This window comes from Salmo trutta, chromosome 5, assembly GCF_901001165.1.
Source record: "Salmo trutta chromosome 5, fSalTru1.1, whole genome shotgun sequence".
Classification (NCBI taxonomy): domain Eukaryota; kingdom Metazoa; phylum Chordata; class Actinopteri; order Salmoniformes; family Salmonidae; genus Salmo; species Salmo trutta.
The window spans coordinates 27,346,220-27,369,646 of NC_042961.1; the positions used below are offsets into that span (position 1 = coordinate 27,346,220).

Genomic DNA, 23,427 nt, shown 5'->3' on the forward strand with positions numbered 1-23,427 from the left:
GATATGTTTTGGAAAATAATATCACAAAAGTTTTAGAAAAGTAATGGGAGTTATTTGAATCATTTATGTTCATGTAGTTCATTAAGGCACACTTTTAAATATTTTATCAATATAGTGAAAATATACATGATCAGAATGAAACACAATGATCAATGCTCTGGCGCGATTTTTGGTTGCGCGTTTCCCCCGTCTCACGCTCGTGTATGTTGGTCTAGCTGGTCTTCGTAGATAGTTCTAGCTTGCTAACAAACCAACTAGCTAGCCAGGCCGGGTAAATAAATGTTCCTTCAACAATGCTTGGCTACACATGCCAAAGTAAGAGTTGTGACTGGCGAAAGTTCAAAACCCAGCACATGCAAAATGCAACGTGCAGTAAAGATTTGTACATTTCGAACATGGGGAAGGCAGCGGTAACTAGCCACATGAAAGGGGGAGGGGGAGGAGAAACACCTCAATGCTGTTGCGCGCAAGATGACGAACTCGTCACCGACCCCCATCACTAGCTTCTTCAACCCGGAGTTAGCAGCAGGATCAGCTACCGTATCCACCACCACCTCTGCTACCAAGCAAATATCGATCGTGGTAAACAAGAATGAAGTGCTAGCAGCCAAAGTATGGTGGGCCCTGAAAGTGGCGAACTCCCACTATTCTTAAAAGTCATGTGAAGAGGTGAAAACGAAATGCATTGGGTCCGAATTCATGGGACATTCCTCTGCTGTTGATATACTTAGCAAAATGAGATCGGAGTTAAGAACTTGCTGTAACTTTCACTTGGCAGTCCCAATGTCAACTGTTAGGTGTTCAACATACTACAGAAGAACATGTTGAGAGATGTCAACAAATCACGGATCGACATTGGGTCCTGTGTATTGTACATCCTGCGTAACGCATTCCGGGATGGATGCAAAGCCGCTGACTGAGATGTAGAACACACACAAGTCTTTTTCACGATTTCCCTGCACGTAACGTAGACTTTGTAGGAGCCATAGGTTGTAGCACTAGTATGCTTCGGTTCTGCGAGCACTGGATAGAAAATGTAAATGTTTCAGGCCGCAGACTGCTGCTCTAGCCTCACGGGAAACAGTACGTGGAGATGGTGAGAAAAGGAGAACTACCCAATCCAAAGTGCACGTTTTTTGACTTAGTGAATGACAGCTGTGCTGCTTTCCCTGTGAAAGTGGACATCTTCAATGGCGTAGCCAGACAAATCACCCCTTTCCTCACCATGTACCAAACGGACAAACCCATACTGCCCTTCCTGAGTGAGGACATGTTAAAAATGATGAAAGGTAAAGAAATATGGATAATTATTGACAAGTTCACCACATTTTGTATGTGTGTGATACGATTGATACAGTATTTATGCTGCTTTGTCTTCAAAATACATGGGACAGAAAGGATCATTCCTAGTGCTGTTTACTAAAATAACGTATTAATCAAACAATCGTCACATTGTGATTTATTTGGGCTGTTTTATGTGTACATTAATGGAATGAAACCTATACATTTTAACAATCTAGAATCCAGGTTTCCTATCCGAGCTTAAACTAAAGAACAATATTCATTAGCTCACAGCTCATGGAACGGTTGTGAAGGAAAACACCCTGAAAGAAGCCACCACAACACTGAAGCTCCTCCAAGTTCCATTTGAGGACAGCAGTCAGCGCAAGGACAGTTCAATGATTTGCACCAGAAACAACCCTCAATCAACTCAAATCTTCCAGAAAGATTACAGAGAGGCATGTGCTGGAGATCAAGATGGACTGCAAGAGACTCGTGATCACACTGCTGGAGAAGGTAATGAAGAAGGCTCCAGTGCACCACCATATGGTGAGAAGCATGCAGTGCTTTGAGCCAAGACGGATGGCAATATCCAAACAGCTGTGCGTACCACAGATAAAGAGAATACTGCTTACACTCGTTACTGCCAAACGTGGAGGAGTCCGTGTGTGACGATGTTCTGAGAGAGTTCAGCGAGTTTTGTGATGCTGCTGCACTCCAAGCCAGCTTCAGAGAGTTTGACCCCAAGACAAACTGGGTGGACACACTGCTGCAGGAGACCATGGGGTCAAAAGATGCCTTCTCCAGGCTGTGGGATGTTGTTCAGATGCAGCTTGTCCTGTGTGCAGCTTGTCCAGCTTGTCCTGTGTCCTTGTCCTAGTGTGAAGAGTTGACTCTCAATCAATAAGGAGGTTGTGGTAGAGAATCAGAAGGAGAACACACTGGTGGCTCTGAGGCTCATTGTTGATCACGTCAGAGACGTTGGGGGTGTAACCAAGTTACAGGTAAGCTGTCGTTTTCATGAATTGTTTGTGTCTGTTTCAACTGTTTATGCCATGTCTCTTTTGACGTGGACATTTTCTGTACACAGAGTATGTTTCTGTAAACAGACAAAGTAATCTACAGATCACCAAAGAGCTGTTGATGTCAGCCGCAGGAGCAAGGCTGAGGTACCATGGGTGCTTGGATGAGCAGAAAAGACTAAAGGAGAGACAAGTCATCGACCTGAAGAGAAAGGGTATCATTGATGAGCTGGACGACTTGAAGAAGAGGGCCAGGTTGGGAGCTGATATCAGTGCTCTTGAAAAATCAGTTGAGGAATATGCAGAGAAGGCAAATGCTACAAGCAAACTGACTTGCATCGCAAAATCCATCCGTTTCTGACGCACTGCAAAAGAGAAGACATCTCTGCTGGAGATTGAAAAACAGATCAAAGAGAAACTTGTAGCAATGAAGAACTAAGCTGGCAAAATACTGTTCAGTTTATCTCTGGACATTCAATAAGAAAAAAGCACTTATGGAATGTGTGTGTCCAGTTTATCAGACTGAAAGTTGTATGCGTGTGTGTTTTCCAGGTGCATGAGGGTTGTCCTAACCCTATCCCTGCTGTGTCCTCGGCATCGTGTGTGTGTGTTCCATTTTAGCTCCTTAGTTTCAATGTCAAACAAACAAATTGTTCAGGGTTGTGTGTGTGTGTGTGTGTGTGTGTGTGTGTGTGTGTGTGTGTGTGTGTGTGTTCCCGGAGCATGAGGTTTTTCATAACCCTACCCCCTGCTGTGTCATCAGCGTTTGTGCGTGTGAAAATATCTCCTGCACTATCCAGGACAGTGAAAAATGTGAATAGTAAGTTAAGTTTAAATGTGAAACAACTTCTTCAGGTTTGCGTGTGTTTTTAACTCCAACTGTCAGACCATAAAAAGAAAGCACTTGTTATGTACTTTTTTTCTCTCCAGTTTTTCCTGTTGTATCTGTTAAGGTTTTCCTGTCCACAATTAATTTATAAGTGTTTATTATTTTAATCAAACTGTTATAAGCTTTGCATCATTTGACGCTCATTGACTAGTGTCAATACCAATACACATAGAGATGCCACCAATGATTGGTCATGGAAATGTGGTTAAAAGTAATGGAAAAGTCCTGAAATTTCATCTGTCAAAATATGTATGAACCCTGCATTGGTGTGCTTGTAATGGATAAAGAATGGGGAGTTTTTCAGGATGAAAAATAAACTGATGGAGCTAAGCACAGTCAAAGTCCTAGAGAAAAACCTGCTTCAGTCTGCTTTTTACCAGACACTGGGAGATGAATTCACCTTTCAGTAGGACAATAACCTGAAACACAAGGCCAAATCTACACTGGAGTTGCTTACCAAGTAGACAGTGAATGTTCCTATGTGGCCGAGTTACAGTTTTTAATTAAATCTGCTTGAAAAGCTATGGCAAGACATGAAAATGGTTGTATAGCAATGATCAATAACCAATTTGACAGAGCTTGAAGAATTTTAGAAGAATAATCGGTATATGCAGTTGAAGTCGTAAGTTTACAAACACCTTAGCCAAATACATTTAAACTCAGTTTTTCACAATTCCTGACATTTAATCCTATTAAAAACTCCCTGTCTTAGGTCAGTTAGGATCACCACTTTATTTTAAGAATGTGAAATGTCAGAATAATAGTAGAATAATGTTCCTATCGACTCAGTAAGGCCAGCAGGCTAGTCTTTAAAACATTTTTTTTATTGGTTTGTAACTGTTATGAAAGTTGTATTGTCAATTTTGTTTTGTAGTTAAACGCCACTTTAAACGTGTACATGACACTGCAACATTTCCCCATGGGGACAATAAAGTCAATAAGTGAGTGATTTATCTCAGGTTTTATTTCTTTCATCACATTCCCAGTGGGTCAGAAGTTTACATACACTAAATTAGTATTTGGTAGCATTGCCTTTAAATTGTTTAACTTGGGTCAAACGTTTTGGGTAGCCTTCCATAAGCTTCCCACAATAAGTTTGGGTGAATTCTGGCCCATTCCTCCTGACAGAGCTGGTGTAACTGAGGCAGGTTTGTATGCCTCCTTGCTCGCACATGCTTTTTCAGTTCTGCCCACAAATTTCTATAGGGTTGAGGTCAGGGCTTTGTGATGGCCACTCCAATACCTTGACTTTGTTGTCCTTAAGCCATTTTGCCACACCTTTGGAAGTATGCTTGAGGTCATTGTCTATTTGGAAGACCAATTTGCGACCAAGCTTTAACTTCCTGACTGATGTCTTGAGATGTTGTTTCAATATATCCACATAATTTTCCGTCCTCATAATAGCATCTATTTTGTGAAGTGCACCAGTCCCTCCTGCAGCAAAGCACCACCACAACATGATGCTGCCACCCCCGTGCTTCACGGTTGGGATGGTGTTCTTTGGCTTGCAAGCCTCCCCCCTTTTCCTCCAAACATAACGATGGTCATTATGGCCAAACAGTTCAATTTTTGTTATATATAGGACTCGTTTTACTGTGGATATGGATACTTGTTTGTACCTGTTTCCTCCAGCATCTTTAAAAAGGTCCTTTGCTGCTGTTCTGGGATTGCTTTGCACTTTTCACACAAGTATGTTCATCTCTAGGAGATAGAATGCGTCTCCTTCCTGAGCAGTATGACGGCTGTGTGGTCCATGGTGTTTGTACTTGCGTACTATTGTTTGTACAGATGAACGTGGTACCTTCTGGCATTTGGAAATTGCTCCAAAGGATGAACCAGACTTGTGGAGGTCTACAATTTTTTTCTGAGGTCTTGGCTGATTTTCTTTTAATTTTCCCATGATGTCAAGCAAAGAGGCACTGAGTTTGAAGGTAGGCCTTGAAATACATCCACAGGTACACCTCCAATTGATTCAAATTATGTCAATTAGCCTATCAGAAGCTTCTAAAGCCATGACATCATTTTCTGGAATTTTCCAAGTTGTTTAAAGGCACAGTCAACTTAATGTATGTAAACTTCTGGCCCACTGGAATTGTGATACAGTGAATTGTAAGTGAAATAATCTGTCTGTAAAGAATTTTTGGATAATGTACTTGTCATGCACAAAGTAGATGTCCTAACCGACTTGTCAAAACTAGTCTGTTAACAAGAAATTTGGAGTGGTTGAAAAACGAGTTTTAATGACTCCAACCTAAGTGTATGTAAACTTCCGACTTCAACTGTATGTGCAAAGCTCTTAGACTTACCCAGAAAGAATCACAGCTGTAATCACTGCCAAAGGCAATTCTAAAAAATTTGAATCAAAGTTGTGAATACTTATGTAAATGTGATACTTTTGGTCATGTAGTGTATGTAAATACTTGCTCGTCGAACATCTCATTCCACAATCATGTTCATTAATATAGAGTTGGTCCCCCCCTTTGCTGCTGTAACAGTCTCCACTCTTCTGGGAAGGCTTTCCACTAGATGTTGGAACATTGCTGTGTGGACTTGCTTCCATTCAGCCATGAGTATTAGTGAAGTCGGGCACTGATGTTGGGCAATTAGGCCTGTTTCGCAGTCGGCGTTCCAATTCATCCCAACGGTGTTTGATAGGGTTGAGGTCAGGGCTCTGTGCAAGCCAGTCAAGTTCTTCCACATCAATCTCGACAAACCATTTCTGTATTGACCTCGCTTAGTGCACGGGGGCATTGTGATGCTGAAACAGGAAAGGGCCTTCCCCAAACTGTTGCCACAAAGTTGGAAGCACAGAATCGTCTAGAATTAAGATTAAGATTTCCCTTCACTGGAACTAAGGAGCCTAACCCAAACCATGGAAAACAGCCCCAGACCATTATTCCTCCTCCACCAAACATTACAGTTGGCACTATGCATTGGGGCAGGATGCCTTCTCCTGGCTACCGCCAAACCCAGATGTGTCCGTAGGACTGCCAGATGGTAAAGTGTGATTCATCGCTCCAGAGGCTGCATTTCCAGTCCAATGGGGGCGAGCTTTACACCACTCCAACCTGACGCTTGGCATAACGCATGGTGATCTTAGGCTTGTGTGCGGCTGCTTGGCCATGGAAACCCATTTCATGAAGCTCCTGATGAAGTGTTATTGTGCTGACGTTGCTTCCAGAGGCAGTTTAGAACTCGGTATTGCAACCGAGGACAGACGATTTTAACGTGCTTCAGCACTTGCCGGTCCCGTTCTGTGAGCTTGTGTGGCCTACCACTTTGCGGCTGAACCATTGTTGCATCTAGACGTTTCCACTTCACAATAACAGCACTTTGACCGGGGCAGCTCTAGCAGGGCATAAATTTGATGAACTGACTTGTTGGAAAGGTGGCATCCTATGATGGTCCTATGTTGAAAGTCACTGAGCTCTTCAGTAAAAACCATTCTACTGCCAATGTTTGTCTACGGAGATTGCATGGCTGTGTGCTCGATTTTAAGCACCTGTCAGGAACAGGTGTGGCAGAAATACCTGAAACCACTAATTAAGGGGTGCCCACATACTTTTGTATATATATTTGCAAACATTTCTAAAAACATGTTTTCATTTTGTCATAATGGGGTATTGTGTGTAGATGGGTGAGGAGAAAAATATATTAAATCCATTTTGAATTCAGGCTGTAATGTGGAATAAGTCAAGAGGTATGAGCAGTTTCTGAAGGCATTGGCTAAATAGCACCCGCGTGATTTAATGTTGTGTGGTTATACTTGTTGTTTTGGTGATAGTTGTATTGGTTCATGTTAATAAGCCTTATAGTGTCTCCCATGTCATCTACCTTCTTCTCAAAGAGAGTCCTCCTCAAGAAGTTTTTGATGTTTATATTGAACACTCCACAATTAGTTTTGTAAATTTAATCACCTCTCCTTATATCACCTCTGTGGCACATCACTTCCTGAAAAGCTAAAGTAGACGTAAACCCCCACCTGGTTTTGATTAAAAAGTGTACCACCTTGGTTGGTGATTTAGAGAAAAATCCCCTTGCTTTTAATTAGTTCTCTGGAGTATAAAGTAACCGCATTGGTCCTGTTTGTGTTTGTGGAGGCCCCAATGCTGTATTCCTCATCTGAAACACTGGGGCCTGTCTGGACTTGACTGCTCATCATAGACCAGCGAATGGATTACAGCTATAGTAGATTGTACTAGATTAAGCCCTCTGATTCTCCTGAAACTGTGAAGTTATTTCCCATAATGCATTGCTGAAATATACAAATTGCCACCAATATAAATGGTGTGTGCTATACATGTTAATCATATTTTGTTGACCTGAATATTGCTAGTTATTCATCTCCCTCACAGATAGCATAAGGAACCGATCAAACCTGCTATACGGTCCTCACCAGTTTTGTCAAGACCCCTAAACAAACGGCAAATGAACCTACCGAGTTTGTAGAGTTGCAAGCGTGATGTAGTCAGTGACTGCATGGCATATGAGACCATATACTCACATTTTGATTACTTTAATACACTAATTTGTCCAAATACTTATGATTTCGTCAAACAAGGGGAGTAGATACTGCGGTATCCCGGGAGGTCTACCCCCGGAGGTTGGTGATAGAGGGGAGGTACGTGCCGCGACATTGGCTCCCTCTGCTGGGAGTACCTGAGCTGGGCACCCCGATGCTGACGGCACCAATTAGGGGAGCGTGTCAACCAAAACAAAACCTCCTATTAGTAGCGGACGTAGCCCAGCTGAAAGGTGGTACGGCCCAGGAGTCTAGCCCGACTCCATTCCTGGTCAAGTTAACGGAGGAAGATGACGTGGAGACGTATTTGTGCACCTTCGAAAGGACAGCGCAGCATGAAGGGTGGCCCAAGCCCAAGTGGGACAGCCTTTTGGCACCCTACCTCTCTGCGAAGGCCTACTTCGACTTGAACGCTGACCAGACAGAGAATTATGAGGGACTCAAACGCCAGATCCTGAGTCACCTTACCCAAGGGCTGTCTACTGACTGACGTACTGTCCCTCCCAATAATCGATAAGGTTGTCCTGGATCGGTACGTTCGGGCCCTCTCCTACAAGCATGCAGGACCCCCAAAGCTTGGAGGATTTGCTGACTGCGGTGGAAACCCCCCAGAACACCCAGGACCTGCTGAAAGGGCCCCGAGAGAGATGAGGGGCTGAATGGGGCCCAGACGGAACCAGCCGTGGCCGTTAAGCTTGCGTGGAGCTGCCCTGGCCGGGAGGAGTACATGCCCTCCGCGCACTGTCGCCTGTGCAACCCATGCCCAGCCGCGAGAGGTCTCCGCTGGGCCCGAGTCGGACCAGGAGGGAGACTTTATTTTGTTACGTTTATTTTATGTTGCCCAGTAAAGGTGTTTTTCCTGACTAGAGCCTCCCTGTCTCTGTGTCCATCTCTGTGCGCTCAAACCAAACAACCCACGGTTTACCACAATACATAAAGTGCTTTTATGTCTAAAGAAGATATGTATGAAAATACTTTATTATTCCCTTGTTAATCGGTCGATCTCAAATCAAAAATGCTTGAGCAGATACAAAATAAAAATGTTAGTGTCACTGTACAAATACATATGGCGAGGACTGTAACTTGCAGTATGTTATGTGTACTTGCAAACGCATTGTTTTACAAAGGCTAATCTTTTCCCCAGTGTGTGCATTTTCTAGGATTTACCAGTGAAATTGTAATTTGTGAACCAAACCTATCTTCGGTGAATGTTATTGGCCTCTTTAAATTGCTGTGTGTATTTTCCCATGGAAAAGTGTCACAGGGTGCCTTGTGCCTGCTCTGTGAGCCAACAGTCCTGTTTGCCTTGCTCGTTAGGAAATAATTAGCATTAGCTCATTCACACATACCACAGCTCACTGTTGTCAAGTAAAAGAGGGAGACATTTCCGTGTTTGTTTAGTTAATTAAGAAACAACAGCTTTATGCTTAATCCTATGTCCACTAATGGAGTTTGTAAGAAACTTAAAGCAGTTTGGGTACGTGCCCCGGTTTAATGGACAGATGGGAAATTAGATAAAGCTCCCAGTTTAAGGTTGCAGTGCGTGCGTAAGTGTGGGGGAGAGGCACTAAGGGCCAAACAATTCCGGTGTTGCAAGATAGTTTATAAATCTGGGTTAACACTGTTTATTCTACTTACCATTTCCGTGAGAACGTATTGTCGTTCCTCAGACTTCTCAAACTTTCCCCTTGGCAGGTGTTGGTTTATGCTTGTTAAATAGGATTTACATTTCCTCACACTATAAAACGACTGTCATGGTGTGTCCCCAAAAAATTACAAAAACACTATCCACTTGTTCCATTGCTCTTTTCTAAGAACATTAGCTCATCTACTCCCACACACAGGTTGCCCAGGATTCAGAGTTCCTCCGCCCCTGTGCTGTTTAGGTTTAGCCTGTGGTGCTGTCTGCCTGCTGGTCCTCTCTCTTTCAATGAGTTCTCTATGTTTGGATCTGATGGCTGAAATTAATCTGCTGCTTCCGCCAAGCAGTTGACACGTGCCCCCCCCCCCTTTGTCTTTGGCCAGTGGAGTGGGGGATTTCAAGGAAGAAGTGGATTGTAATAACCTTGCGCAATATCCTGGCAGAGGACAGTGCTTTTCTCTGTTTCCTGTGACGCCCTCCACCTCTCTTGATCTCTCCCTCCCTCGCTTCCTTTCTGTAAAAAGTTATGGGAGATATTGTTTCAGCAGGGGGAGAAAAAAAAACAAACAACATGAGGCAGTCCCCTGGGGCCAGGCACACCACTTCTCACCCTCGCATCCACTCTGTTTCTCCTCCCCCAATCTCTGCCTCTGGAGTCAAGGTGCTGCTTCACACATCGCAAATGTAAGCATTGGCTTATATTTCTACTTGAGAAATTGGCTTAAGGTAGAGCTTCTGCCAGACTCGTAAAAAAAATAATAATAAAACTCAAATGGCAGGTGCAAATACCCTTCTTTGACACTTTCTAACCTACATCCTAGAAACCTTTATCGGACAGTCTTATCCAGAAAGACTCACTGTAAAGTGTCTTGATGAAGCATTGGTAGGGGTATATAGAGATCGGACCTTCACTTTTGTTGGCATAACAGTCTTTCCCTAGTTTTTTTTTTATAGCAGCGGTGGCAACCACCGTCCAACTGTCAACCGCCGTGTCAGCGTGCCCGCCACAGGAGTCGCTAGAGCACGATGGGACAAGGACAAGGACAGCCGGCCAAACCCTCCCCTAACCCGGAAGACGCTGGGCCAATTGTGCGCAGCCTCATGGGTCTCCCGGTTGCGGCCGGCTGCGACACAGCCCAGGATTGAACCCGGGATCTGTAGTGACGCCTCTAGCACTGCGATGCAGTGCCTTAGGCCGCTGCACCACTCGGGAGGAGAAATCAGTAGTTTTTCCTAACTTCATTTCATGTGACGTCAGAGCTCCAGTCCGCCCACGCTAGTCGCTACTCCATCGTAAATCATGGAGTTGAGTTTAGTTGGCTATGCCAGAGCAGAGTTACATGCTGAGTAATAATACTTAACTTGGCCTAACCACTGAGAGACAGGAAAAATGTCCTGCGGTTAATATTGAGAAATCCATCCTGCTCCTTCACAGCCCTCACCTGTGAGATGTTCCATATGAACTGTGATTAGTACACACCTCTGTTATGCTGCTCTGTGTTTCTCAACTCCACTCCACTCCCTTGACTTCACTTTAGATTTATAGCTGTTAATCATATTATATTGAATAGGACTACATAAAAACAAATTGAAGAGTTGTTGTTTTTCCCTACATTGTTTGCACTCCTGACAATCGCTAATGTTCCTCGACTAAAACTATAATTTGTACAGTTTATTCTAGGCGGTTAGACACTGCTTCTTTACAGGCTTGTTAGTCACTGTCACTACAACAACTTGTGGTTATAAATGTGTTATGCATGGGTTATAGGGTTTTGGGGCATGTTGGCTCTGAAAGGTGTTACCCTCGTGGCTCCTTAGATACTAACTGTTGGGACCTTTTAGGCCATCTGGCAGACTACTTTACCTCCCCTAACCTTAATAGTCAGTAGGTTAGGTCCATATTACCCGCTCTAATAAGAATATGAAGGGCCACTACAGCTGGAATCATCAAGGCATTGTTTGGTCTCTCTTAGTCTAGCTGTGGTCACTGTTCATTCACTTTCAGTTGCACTGTAATAACTCCTTGTCCTCGGACGACTCACATGATGTTGGAAGTCGGAACAGTATTTAGTATTTTATTTCGGATCCCCATTAGCTGTTGCAGAAGCAGCAGCTACTCTTCCTGGGGTCCACACAATACATAAAACATGAAATTATGCACGACACCAATAGACAAGAAGGGCTCAAGGACAGAACTGCACAAATTTAAAATAAGAATAAAACCAGATAAAAGTCCTAACAGTTACCCACATTACTGACATTTACCCACACATCAATACATACACTGAGTCTACAAAACATCAAGAACACCTGCTCTGGCCGTGACAGACTGACCAGGTGAAATCTGTGATCCGTTATTGATGTCACTTGTTAAATCTACTTCAATCAGCGGTGATGAAGGGGAGGAGAACGGTTAAAGAAGGGTTTTTAATCCTTGAGACAATTGAGACATGCATTGTGTATGTGTGGCAAGATTTAAGTGCCTTTTGAATTGGGTAATGGTAGTAGGTGCCAGGCACACCGGTTTGTGACAAGAACTGCAACGCTGCTGGGGTTTTCCACGCTCAACAGTTTCCTGTGTGTATCAAGAATGATCCAGCACCCAAAGAACATCCAGCCAACTTGACACAACTGTGGAAGCATTGCAGTCAACATGGGCGGTGTAGAGTGTGGAGTCCATGCCCTGACGAATTGGGGCAAACGAGAGGTGTTCCTAATGTTTGGTATACTCAGTGTATACATATGCCTAAGATCTACTTAGGTCAGATAGGGGACAAACAAACCATTTATCATCCATCCACCGTCCGTATTTATTCATTAACAGGTAGCTAGTCGGTCAGTGGTGTAGGACTTGCTAAAACATATCATCACACAGCAGAATGTTTTCATTGGAAGCCAGTCGGCTAAAAGCTGCAGATAGCATCTCCGCTATCTCATCGCTCGCCAACCAGCGGTGGTGTAGCCGCACCTCGCGCTGCCATAAGAAAATAAACAAGTACCGTTTTGTTACAGTTATATACAATTCGCCCACCAATGCTTTGGCAGATAATAGATAAAGATGCTTTTGTGAGTGTGGTGTGGGTGGCACTTGATTTCTCGCTGTCTTATTTTGCAACATCCACTGTATAGGTGGTATACATTTTAAAGCACATATGAATGTACGAATCACATGGAGCATATGAAAACCGGTACACAGAGCATACACACAATCCTAATACTTTCCTGCTAATCAGGCAACAGAATTTGAACATTAGCGGTTGGCACAACACATTTTTCTCAGAACCCACAGCTACAGGCTGGGGATAAAACACATCATCTTCCACTGTTTTATTTAGCCCCTTCCTTGTTCCCAGTGTCCCTTGTATATTAAAGCTGCATTCTGGGATTCGAACAACAACTAAACACAACACTTCACTTGTTTTGGACGAACAATCCATGAAATCCAAGAGATTGTTTTGACCATATTTTGGAGCTATACACTGGAAACCATTCTAGAATTGAAATGACCATTGAACAGCTTCCCAAAGTGCAGATTGGAGCTTTAATTGGGATAGAGAACAACGGAAAAGAGGGAAATCAGCTGATCTTATCTCTCCTTCTCAAGTTGTTTAATGAGGAGCTTGTCTGGGAGGTTTCGCTACACCCGTAAAAACATTGCTAAATGTGTACAATTTGATTTGTTGGCTTCCAGCCCCTCCTGGTTGGTGTGGTCAGGGGCGGAAGGTAGCCTTGAATTTAGAGTGTTGGGCCAGTAACTGAAAGGTTGCTGGTTCGAATACCAGAGCCGACAAGGTGGGGGAAGAAATCTTTTGCTGTGCCCTTGTCGGATGAGAGGGATTTACTCCAGACACCAGAACAGGCCCTCATCCCCGTCATTCGCAGGAGAAAGAGACGGAGGTTGGGGTGCCTTGTGAGGATCCGGCGACGAGTGGCTAATCTGCCTTTGCCATCGGTACTATTGGCCAATGTAAAATCTCTGGATAATAAAGTGGACGAACTACAAGCATGTATATCCTACCTACCGGACATTAAAAACTGTAATATATTATGTTTCACTGAGTCGTGGCTGAATGACGAAATGAATAACATACAGCTTGGGGGTTATACACTGTATCGGCAGGATAGAACAGCAGCCTCTGGTAAGACAAGGGGTACAGTCTATGTATATTTGTAAACAACAGCTGGTGCACGATATCTAAGGAAGTCTCAAGGTTTTGCTCGCCTGAGGGAGAATATCTCTTGATAAGCTGTAGACCACACTATCTACCTAGAGAGTTTTCATATATATTCTTTGTAGCTGTCTATTTACCACCACAAACCGATGCTGGCAGTCAATGAACTGTATATGGCCGTAAGCAAACAGGAAAACGCTCATCCAAAAGTGGCGCTCCTAGTGGCCGGTGACTTTAATGCAGGGAAACTTAAATCCGTTTTAACCTAATTTCCTGTTGTGCAAAATGTGCAACCAGAAGGGGAAAAAACTCTAGACCACCTTTACTCAACACACAGAGACGCGTACAAAGCTCTCCCTCGCCCTCCATTTGAAAAATCTGACCATAATTCTATCCTCTTGATTCCTGCATACAAGCAAAATTTAAAGCAGGAAGCACCAGTGACTCGGTCAATAAAAAAGTGGTCAGATGAAGCAGATGCTACAGGACTGTTTTGCTAGCACAGACTGGATATGTTCTTGGATTCTTCCGATGGCATTGAGGAGTACACCACATCAGTCACTGGCTTCATCAATAAGTGCATTGATGACGTCGTCCCCACAGTGACTGTGCGTACATACCCCAACCAGAAGCCATGGATTACAGGCAACATCCGCACTGAGCTAAAGGGTAGAGCTGCCGCTTTAAAGGAGTGGGACTCTAACCTGGAAGCTTATAAGAAATCCCGCTATGCTCTCTGACGAACCATTAAACGGGCAAAGCATCAATACAGGACTAAGATTGAATCGTAATACACCAGCTCCGACGCTCGTCGGATGTGGCAGGGCTTGCAAACTATTACAGATTACAAAGGGAAGCATGGCTGAGAGCTGCCCAGTGACACGAGACTACCAGACAAGCTAAATAACTTCTATGCTCGCTTCGAGGCAAGTAACACTGAAACATGCATGAGAGCATCAGCTGTTCCGGACAACTGTGTGATCACGCTCTCCGCAGAAGATGTGAGTAAGACCTTCAAACAGGTCGACATTCACAAGGCCGAAGGGCAAGACGGATTACCAGGACGTGTACTCCGAGCATGCGATGACCAACTGGCAAGTGTCTTCACTGACATTTTCAATCTCTCCCTGTCTGAGTCTGTAATATCAACATGTTTCAAGCAGACCACCATGGTCCCTGTGCACAAGAACACTAAGGTAACCTGCCTAAATACTTCCGACCCATGCTGGTCATGGCTCACATCAACACCATTATCCCAGAAACCCAAGACCCACTTCAATTTGTATACTGCCCCAACAGATCAACAGATGATGCAATCTCTATTGCACTCCACACTGCCCTTTCACACCTGGACAAAAGGAACACCTATGTTAGAATGCTATTCATTGACTACAGCTCAGCGTTCAACACCATAGTGCCCTCTAAGCTAAGGACCCTGGGACTAAACACCTCCCTCTGCAATTGGATCCTGTACTTCCTGACGGGCCGCCCCCAGGTGGTAAGGGTACGTAACAACACATCCGCCACACTGATCCTCAACACGGGGGCTCCTCGGGTGCGTGCTCAGTCCCCTCCCGTACTCCCTGTTCACTCATGACTGCATGGCCAGGCACGACTCCCAACCCCATAATTTAAGTTTGCCGATGATACAACAGCGGTAGGCCTGATCAATGACGAGACAGCCTATAGGGAGGAGGTCAGAGACCTGATCGTGTGGTGCAAGGACATCAACCTCTCCCTCAACGTGATCAAGACAAAGGAGATGATTGTGGACTACAGGAAAAGGAGGACCGAGCACGCCCCCATTCTCATCAACGGGGCTGTAGTGGTGCAGGTTGAGAGCTTCAAGTTCCTTGGTGTCCACATCACCAACAAACTAACATGGTCCAAGCACACCAAGAAAGTCATGAAGAGGGCACGTCAAAACCTATTCAGGAAACTAAAAAGATTTGGCATGGGTCCTCAGATCCTCAAGGTTCTACAGCTGCACCATCGAGAGCATCCTGACGGGTTATATCTCTGCCTGGTATGGCAACTGCTCGGGCTCCGACATCAAGGTACTACAGAGGGTAGTGCGTACGGCCCATTATGTCACTGGGGCCAAGCTGGGGCCAAGTCCTGCCACCCAGGACCTTTATACCAGGCAGTGTCAAAGGAAGGCCCTAAAAATTGTCAAAGACTCCAGCCACCCTAGTCATAGACTGTTCTCTCTGCTACCGCACAGCAAGCGGTACCGGAGCGCCAGGTCTAGGTCCAAGAGGCTTCTAAACAGCTTCTGCCCCCAAGGCATAAGACTACTGAACATCTAATCAAATGACTACCCAGACTATTTGCATTGCCCCCGCCCCCCTCTTACGCTGCTGCTACTCTGTTATTATCTATGCATAGTCACTTTAAAAACTCTACCTACATGTGCAAATTACCTCGACTAACCGGTGTCACCGCACATTGACTCTGTACCTGTATCCCCTGTATATAGCCTCAATATTGTTATTTTACTGCTGCTCTTTAATTATTATTTTTAGGTATTTTTGATTTGAGCAACGCACTTAGCCCTAATTGCTACATGAGTGCTGTAAAATGGCGACCCTGGCCGTGCCCTGAGACACGTGTAGGGAGTGGGGTCAAGTTGAGAGATGCAAAGAAACGCATTTCAATTGCACACTTGTGTGTAACAGGACAAATATAAGCACCCCCAAATTTCTCTCTTTGTTATGGCAAGCCTAAATTAGTTCAGGAGTAAAAATGTGCTTAACAAGTCACATAACAAGTTGCATGGACTCACTCTGTGTGCAATAATAGTGTTTAACATTTTTAAATGATTTAAAAACCAGACACTGAATATCCCTTTGAGCATGGCGAAGTTATTCGTTACACTTTGGATGGTGTGTCAGTGCACCCAGTCACTACAAAAGATACAGGCGTCCTTCCTAACTCAGTTGCCGGAGGAAGGAAACTTCTCAATGATTTCACCATGAGGCCAATGGTGACTTTTTAAAACAGAGAAAACTGAAGATGGATCAACAACATTGTAGTTACTCCACAAGACTTACCTAAATGACAGAGTGAAAAGACGGAAGTCTGTACAGAATACAAATATTCCAAAACATGCATCCTGTTTGGAACAAGGCACTAAAGTAAAACTGCCAAAAATGTGGCTTAGCAATTCACTTTTTGTCTAGAATACAAAGTGTTATGTTTGTAGCAAATCCAATACAACACATTCATGAGTAGCACTCTCGATATTTTCAAGCGTAGTGGTGGCTGCATCATGTTATGGGTATGCTTGTAATCATTAATAAGGACTGTGGAGTTTTTCAGGAAAAATGTTTTACGTAATGGAGCTAAACACAGACAAAATCTTTGAGGAAAACCTGGTTCAGTCTGATTTCCACCAGACACTGAGTTTAATTCACCTTTCAGCAGGACAGTAACCTTAAACACAAGGCCAAATCTACATTGGAGCTGCTTACCAAGTAGACCGTGAATGTTCCTGAGTGGCTGAGTTACAGTTATAACTTAAATCTGCTTGAAAATCTATGGCAAGTTATATGAAAATGGTTGTCTAGCAATGATCAACAAACAATTTGACAGAGCTTGAAGCAATTTCAGGGAGAAAAAAAAGAGGCAAATGTTGCACAATCCAGGTGTGGAAAGCTCTTACAGACTTACCCAGAAAGACCCACAGCTGTAATCGCTGCCAAAGGTGCTTCTTCTACAAAGTATTGAATTAGGGGTGTGAATAGTTATGTAAATGCGATTATTTCTGTACTTCATTTTCAATAAATGAGCAACAATTTCTAGAAGCGTGTTTTCACTTTGTCATTATGGGGTATTGTGTGTAGATGGGTGAGAGAAAAAAATATATTGAATCCATTTTGAATTCAGTTGTAACTAAATATGGAATAAGTCAAGGGGTATGAATACTTTCTGAGGGCACTGTATCTGTCTCACACTTTCAAAAGGCTTTATTGGCATGACAAAATGACACATTCATATTGCCAAAGCAGCATTGTCGAGCAATTTTCTCAATTCTATGTCTCTGTTTCTCTAGGTACGCCATAATGTGTGGAATCATGACAGAGTACGAGAGTGTGCAGAACAGGATAAAGAATGGCTACATCTTCAAAGTAAGTGAATTTTTTTTTGGACAGACCGTCTACACATAAAGCCATATCTTTTATGTAGTCACTGATTCAAGTGTTTGTTTTGTGTGTACTTGAAGCATGTCAGACCTTACCTTACAATAGCAGCACCTGAGGTGGTGGCAGGCACACAGATGGAATGGGGGAATTTAGCAGTAATAAGAGAGGGTAACTGAGGTGAGGTCGGGGCGTGTGCTTTCCCAGAACTTCCCCTGTGGTCTCGCTCAGTCCGTGTTGATTCCCAGCTATGTCGAGGGTCCTCCCCTGTCATACAACTACAAGTTGACAACTGAAGAATCACCCTCGGTCTTATTTAGGTCAGGTATCCCTCAAATGAAATGTAAAAAAATGTTCCCATACATACGGTTATTGTCAGTGCTTATATACACTGACTGCTGTACAGGCGTTAACCTTATTGACTGTTGGCTCTATTCAGATCACTCCCCTCACTGTCCAGCAGCATACCACCCTACATCCCACTGCTGGCTTTCCTCTGAAGCTAAGCAGGTTTGGCCCATGGATGGGAGACCAGATGCTGCTGGAAGTGGCACTCTTTCGGAGGAGGCACTCTTTCATCTGGTCTAAAAAAATATCCCAGTGCCCCAAGACAGTGATTGGGGACATTGCCATGTGACGGGTGCTGTCTTTCGGATGAGACGTTAAACGGGTGTCCTGACTATCTGGTCACTGAAGATCCCATGGCACTTATAGTAAGAGTAGGGGTGTTAACCCTGGTGTCCTGGCTAAATTTCCAATCTGACCCTCATACCATCATGGCCACCTAATCATCCCCAACTTAAAATCGGCTGTTTTCTCTCCCCTGTAACTATTCCCCAGGTTGTTGCTGTTAATGAGAACCTGCTAAATTAAGGGTTAAATAAATAAAACACCCAGATCTATGGGTTGCATAACGGCTGAGACTGGGGCAACCGCACGCAGCATTTATGTAGAGAGAGAGAGATGATTTTGCGATTGAGTGGAAAAGAACAGTGGGAGGGAAAAGGGAGAGGGTTGCATGACAAATAGGAGCTTGTGATGCATGTGCGTGTGTGAGAGATTTTTGTGGCATAGTTGTGGGTAGCTGTGTATGTGGAGCAGGACAGATCAGGTCAGAGGAAAATGTGTGGTGTCATGAATCAACACTTAATGCTGTCTGTCCTCTTCTGTGTTCAGGATCATCTGGATAAGGCCATCGAGCTGAAACCACAGGATCCTATGTCTTACTACCTGCTGGGCCGCTGGTGCTATGCTGTATGTGACATATACACACACACACACACACACACACACACTAACCCAAGTCAACCATACAGTGAGGAATACACTCCCTGAAAAGTGAGCTTTGAGAAGGAGTCATTAGCCTATGGAACAATGGTGGTGGTCAACCCACACAGATACACTCATTGACACACACACAAACACCCTCCCATGTGTAGCTAGCTGCAGTCAAAAATGAGTGGCTATTTCTCAGAAGAAGGGAGAAAAAGTCACACCTCCTGATGTTTTGTGAGAGTGAATTTAAAGGGCGTTCTGCTCCGTGTTCACGTTAAACATTGATCCACTGCTTACGTTCAGGCAGCGGCCCCTCTTTGAAAGGGGCCCACGGTGACGGCAAGGCAGTGCTACACCTACGGTCGCACATTTCTAAGATGAATGGGGCGGGGAAGGAACAAGTGCGTGCGTTTGACCCAGCAAGTCCGTCACATTAGGCCCATTATCTTATTCCTGTAATCAAGTTTTATGGAAAAGGTGTGTGTGTGTGTGTGTGTGTGTGTGTGTGTGTGTGTGTGTGTGTGTGTGTGTGTGTGTGTGTGTGTGTGTGTGTGACTGTTTATCGTGATGGGTTGGTTTGTGTTAGGATTAGAAACTGCTTCCATCGCAGATTATATTGTCTCCGCATCCTGAGTGACGGGGCTTTAGCAACATTGGTTAGTATTTTGGAAGTGCCTTTCCATAGTGAAAAAATGTAAAAAAGTCATTTTCAGATCGTTTACTCCCATGACCCCCCCCCCCCCCCCTTGTTTAAATGCTACTTGCAATGTTTACACACTGTAGTGTGAGAGTCATGTTCACACCGTGTTTTAAATGTTTATCTGATTTACCATGTTCTGAAAGGGCTCTATACATTGGTTCTGTTCAGGTGGCTCAGCTGTCCTGGATCGAGAGGAAAATTGCTGCTACATTGTTTGGAGAGCCTCCAAGTGCCACGGTCCAAGATGCGCTGAAGAACTTCCTCAAGGTGTTGGGATTCTCCTTGCTACCATAGATTGTGGTGTTTGGCAGTACGTGTTAGTGGAGTAAAGCATGTCAGGCCTTGCAAATACTGCAAATGTAATTTACCAGTACATTTCTCATTTGCCCAACTGCTAGATTTGAATATGGACAGCTACACTGTTTCTGTTACTTTCATAGTTCTGCACTGTATACTTTAGCCTGTTAGAATCATACGGTCCTGTCAACTTTTTTTAAAAGTTTATTTTATTTTATTTAACTAGGCAAGTCAGTTAAGAACAAATTCTTATTTACAATGACGGCCTAGGAGCAGTGGGTTAACTGCCTTGTTCAGGGGCAGAACGACTGATTTTTACCTTGTCAGCTCGGGGGATTCGATCTAGCAACCTTTCGGTTAACTAGGCCGACGCTCTAACCACCAAGGCTACCTGCCACCCCAAGTTCTCTCTCTTTAACTCAGCTTTCCTGATCACTGTACATTTAAACTCGGAGAACTCTTCCCTGTGTTCTGCGCACTTGCTGTTAGATCCTCTGCTCTCTTTCATGCTCTCTCTCCAACCCATTGAAACATGTAGCGCGCAGCAGCCTATTGGTTTTGTGTTGAGTCGGGATTTGCCCAGAGGTCACTTCTGCACCCAGATTGAAAGACCCAAACCCCAAGTATTTAGAGGCTTAATATGTGTTCCCACATTTCACATGTTTATATAGAGAGATGTGAAATTGTTCCTGGCCAAGATTCTCTTGCTTCATGTCTCTTCCTCACGTCTTGTGTATCTCACCCATCAATTGAATTTAAGTGGTCTCTGTTGTAACTTGTTTCTTCTGGCCGCAAGGACTCTGGTAGAGGCTGTTTAGCTTCAACAATCACATCCTGCTGTTATACAACTTGTACCACTATAACCAAGTACACGAACAGTGACTACACACTACCTAGTGCCCAGGTGTTGCCCTAGTATTCTTCTCACTGTACTATTAATGCTCAGGCTATATAGGGTCCGAATTTAAGGTCGAGTCAAGTGAAATAGAATTGTCTCTACGGCTAGAGGCAGAATAATTCTATGGTTAGTCCTTTCTGTAATTGTGTGTGCTGAGCAGGTTCTATGTTTCAATTGCAGTTATTTGCCCAAATCCCATACCAACCCCGTACCTGTCCGGGACTGATCTGATGCCATTAGAACGTAAACTGTGAGGCAGTGTTTTTGTCAGCGGTTGTGTTTTTGGTGCCGGTCCAATGGAAGAATACAGACATGTTATTGTGCTATAGGAGGCTGGAATGGAATCAGTGGAACGGTATCAAACATATGGAAACCACGTTTGACTCACTTCCATTTATTCCATTCCAGCCATTACAATGAGCCTAATCCTCCTATAGCTCTTCCCACCAGCCTCCTCTGGCCTTATAGTAACACTTAACTCGGACATTCTCAAGGCTTGATGGGGAGATTTGTGCTTACAATGCAGGGCTACCTTTTCACAAGAGTATGACTCTTAATCAGAATACAGAGATTCTGGACAAGGAGAAGCCATTTTGTCCCAGCCTCAGGAAGCTGAACTCCAGAAAGAGTTGATTATCAGCAAGTGCAGTGTTCTCGTGTTTTATAATATTTTCATTCTTTCACAGGTGGAGGAGATCCGTCCCAAGTACTCCAAATTAAACTATGTGTTTTTAGCCAAGGTAAGTCGGACTGCCCATGTTGTTGTAATGTTTGCATCTTAGATTCATCTACAGTATATCCAATAATCAAAGGACTCTGTATGTGCACCGATGGTGATAATGATGAGGAGGAGGAATGTGTTTTTGATTGGTCAGTGTTACAGAGACCTGGGGCAGAAAGGTCAGGCCAGGAAGATGTGGGATGCTGCTGCCTCAATGGAAACCGTTTCCAAAGAGGTGGGTACTGACTGTATTGTCACTGGCTTATTCTTGTGCTCTAAAGTCTTAGTTTTCTCACGTTTGTCATTGTTGTGGTTCAAAAAGATATTGATTGTCTCTTTATTTCTCTCTCTCTCCAAGGATGAGGAGGCACAGAAGGAGCTTGACTACCTTCTCCCTGCGCTAGGTGTTTATTGAGGACATTTTGAAATGGTTACGTCCTTTCGCTAGGGAGAAACCCAGGATCCTCTTCACTGGAAGCCACACTATGAATGGAATCCAAGTCCATGTCTTCTTTGATTACTGATGGGACAGTACCTTCAATGGGGGCTTCAACATTTTTGAAATACCTGACTTTTGCTAATACTCTCTGGGATTGGAATTGACTGGATCTGCTGTGCATGCTAGGGAACAGTGTTCTGGAGAACAAGTTCATCACAGACACATCTTGATGCAGATATCACAATTCTTTGACGTCTGTTTGCTAAAGAGATTGTGGTAAAAGGGACAGTTGTGACCTATCAGCAAGCAGTTACACACCCAGAATCCAATTTCAATGGCTGTTCCTATCTTTGATGTAAGTCAATCAATGGTGTTCAATGGGATATATATTATCTACCATCTCACCTTGAAGCAATCTGCAGACAAGTGTGGAGGACCAGGCAATACTGTAGCTAGAAAATATTTTAATAATTATACTCACCCTATTAGTTTCAGAAATGAATATGGTCACCTGTAAACTGCATATGTATCAATAATGATTCTTGATTTGTTTTTTTATTACACTGAAATAGCCTAGCCTAAGAACTGCTTTAAAAAAAAATTTGATTTCTGTTTTTACCCATCTACCAATAAGTGCATTGGAAAATGTCACTGGTCTTTGTGGTTGAAATTCACTATTCGACTGAGGGACCTTGTAGATAATTGTATGTGTGTGGTACAGAGATGAGGAAGTCATTCAAAACATCATGTTAAACACTATTATTGACCACAGTGACTTGTTAAGCACATTTTTACTCCTGAACTTATTTAGCCTTGGCATAACGAAAGGGTTGAATAGTTATTGACTCAAAAAATGTCAGCTTTTCATTTTTAATTAATTTGTAAAAAATAAAAATAAATATTAAAAAATATACTTAATAAGCCAGTGACTCAATCTCTAAATAAATGTTAAATTCAGGCTAGAATGTGACAAAGTGGAAATATTCAAGGGGTTTAACTACTTTCTGAAGGCACTATAACTATATGGTACCCTATTTCCTATAAAGTACACTACATTTGACCAGGGCCATAGTCCACTAAATATAGAATAGGGGCTCTGGTCAGATGTAGTGCACTAAATAGGGAATATGGTGCCATTTCAGATGCGGACTTGGACATTTTTTTTGTATTCTTTGACCTGCACTGAGTGGACCACTAGTGTAGCTCTGCTGGTTGGCAGGTTTTGTGTTCCTGTCACTGTTTGTACATAGACTGAGATGATGGTTCCATCGGATAAGATGAAGGACTTGATAGGAAAGAAAACTTGACTCCTAGGGAAATCTCAATTTTAGTTTAATTTTTACTCATCGCGTCCTCTCTCCTCTTCTCCTTCTCAATGGGTTTTGAAAATGAGGCGAGGAAAAAGGACGCGAGGAGTATGAAATTGA

The 23,427-nt window shown here is 43.6% G+C and overlaps 1 protein-coding gene across 3 annotated transcripts in view; it reads left to right on the forward strand.

Annotated features, from left to right (window-relative positions):
• Nucleotides 1–22,601, forward strand: part of LOC115193978 (regulator of microtubule dynamics protein 2) — a 55,437-nt gene extending 32,836 nt beyond the window's left edge. For 2 of the 3 annotated variants that reach the window (XM_029753166.1, XM_029753167.1), the window contains exons 6-11: nt 17,583–17,658; nt 18,847–18,924; nt 19,814–19,912; nt 21,527–21,580; nt 21,716–21,796; nt 21,920–22,601. In XM_029753166.1, coding sequence (XP_029609026.1) covers nt 17,583–17,658; nt 18,847–18,924; nt 19,814–19,912; nt 21,527–21,580; nt 21,716–21,796; nt 21,920–21,976 — 445 coding nt within the window. In that variant the 3' untranslated portion in view covers nt 21,977–22,601. Of the gene's footprint in view, nt 1–17,582; nt 17,659–18,846; nt 18,925–19,813; nt 19,913–21,526; nt 21,581–21,693; nt 21,797–21,919 lie in introns of all 3 variants that reach the window. The other variant, XM_029753168.1, reaches the window with a different exon arrangement.
• Nucleotides 22,602–23,427: the final 826 nt, after the last annotated feature.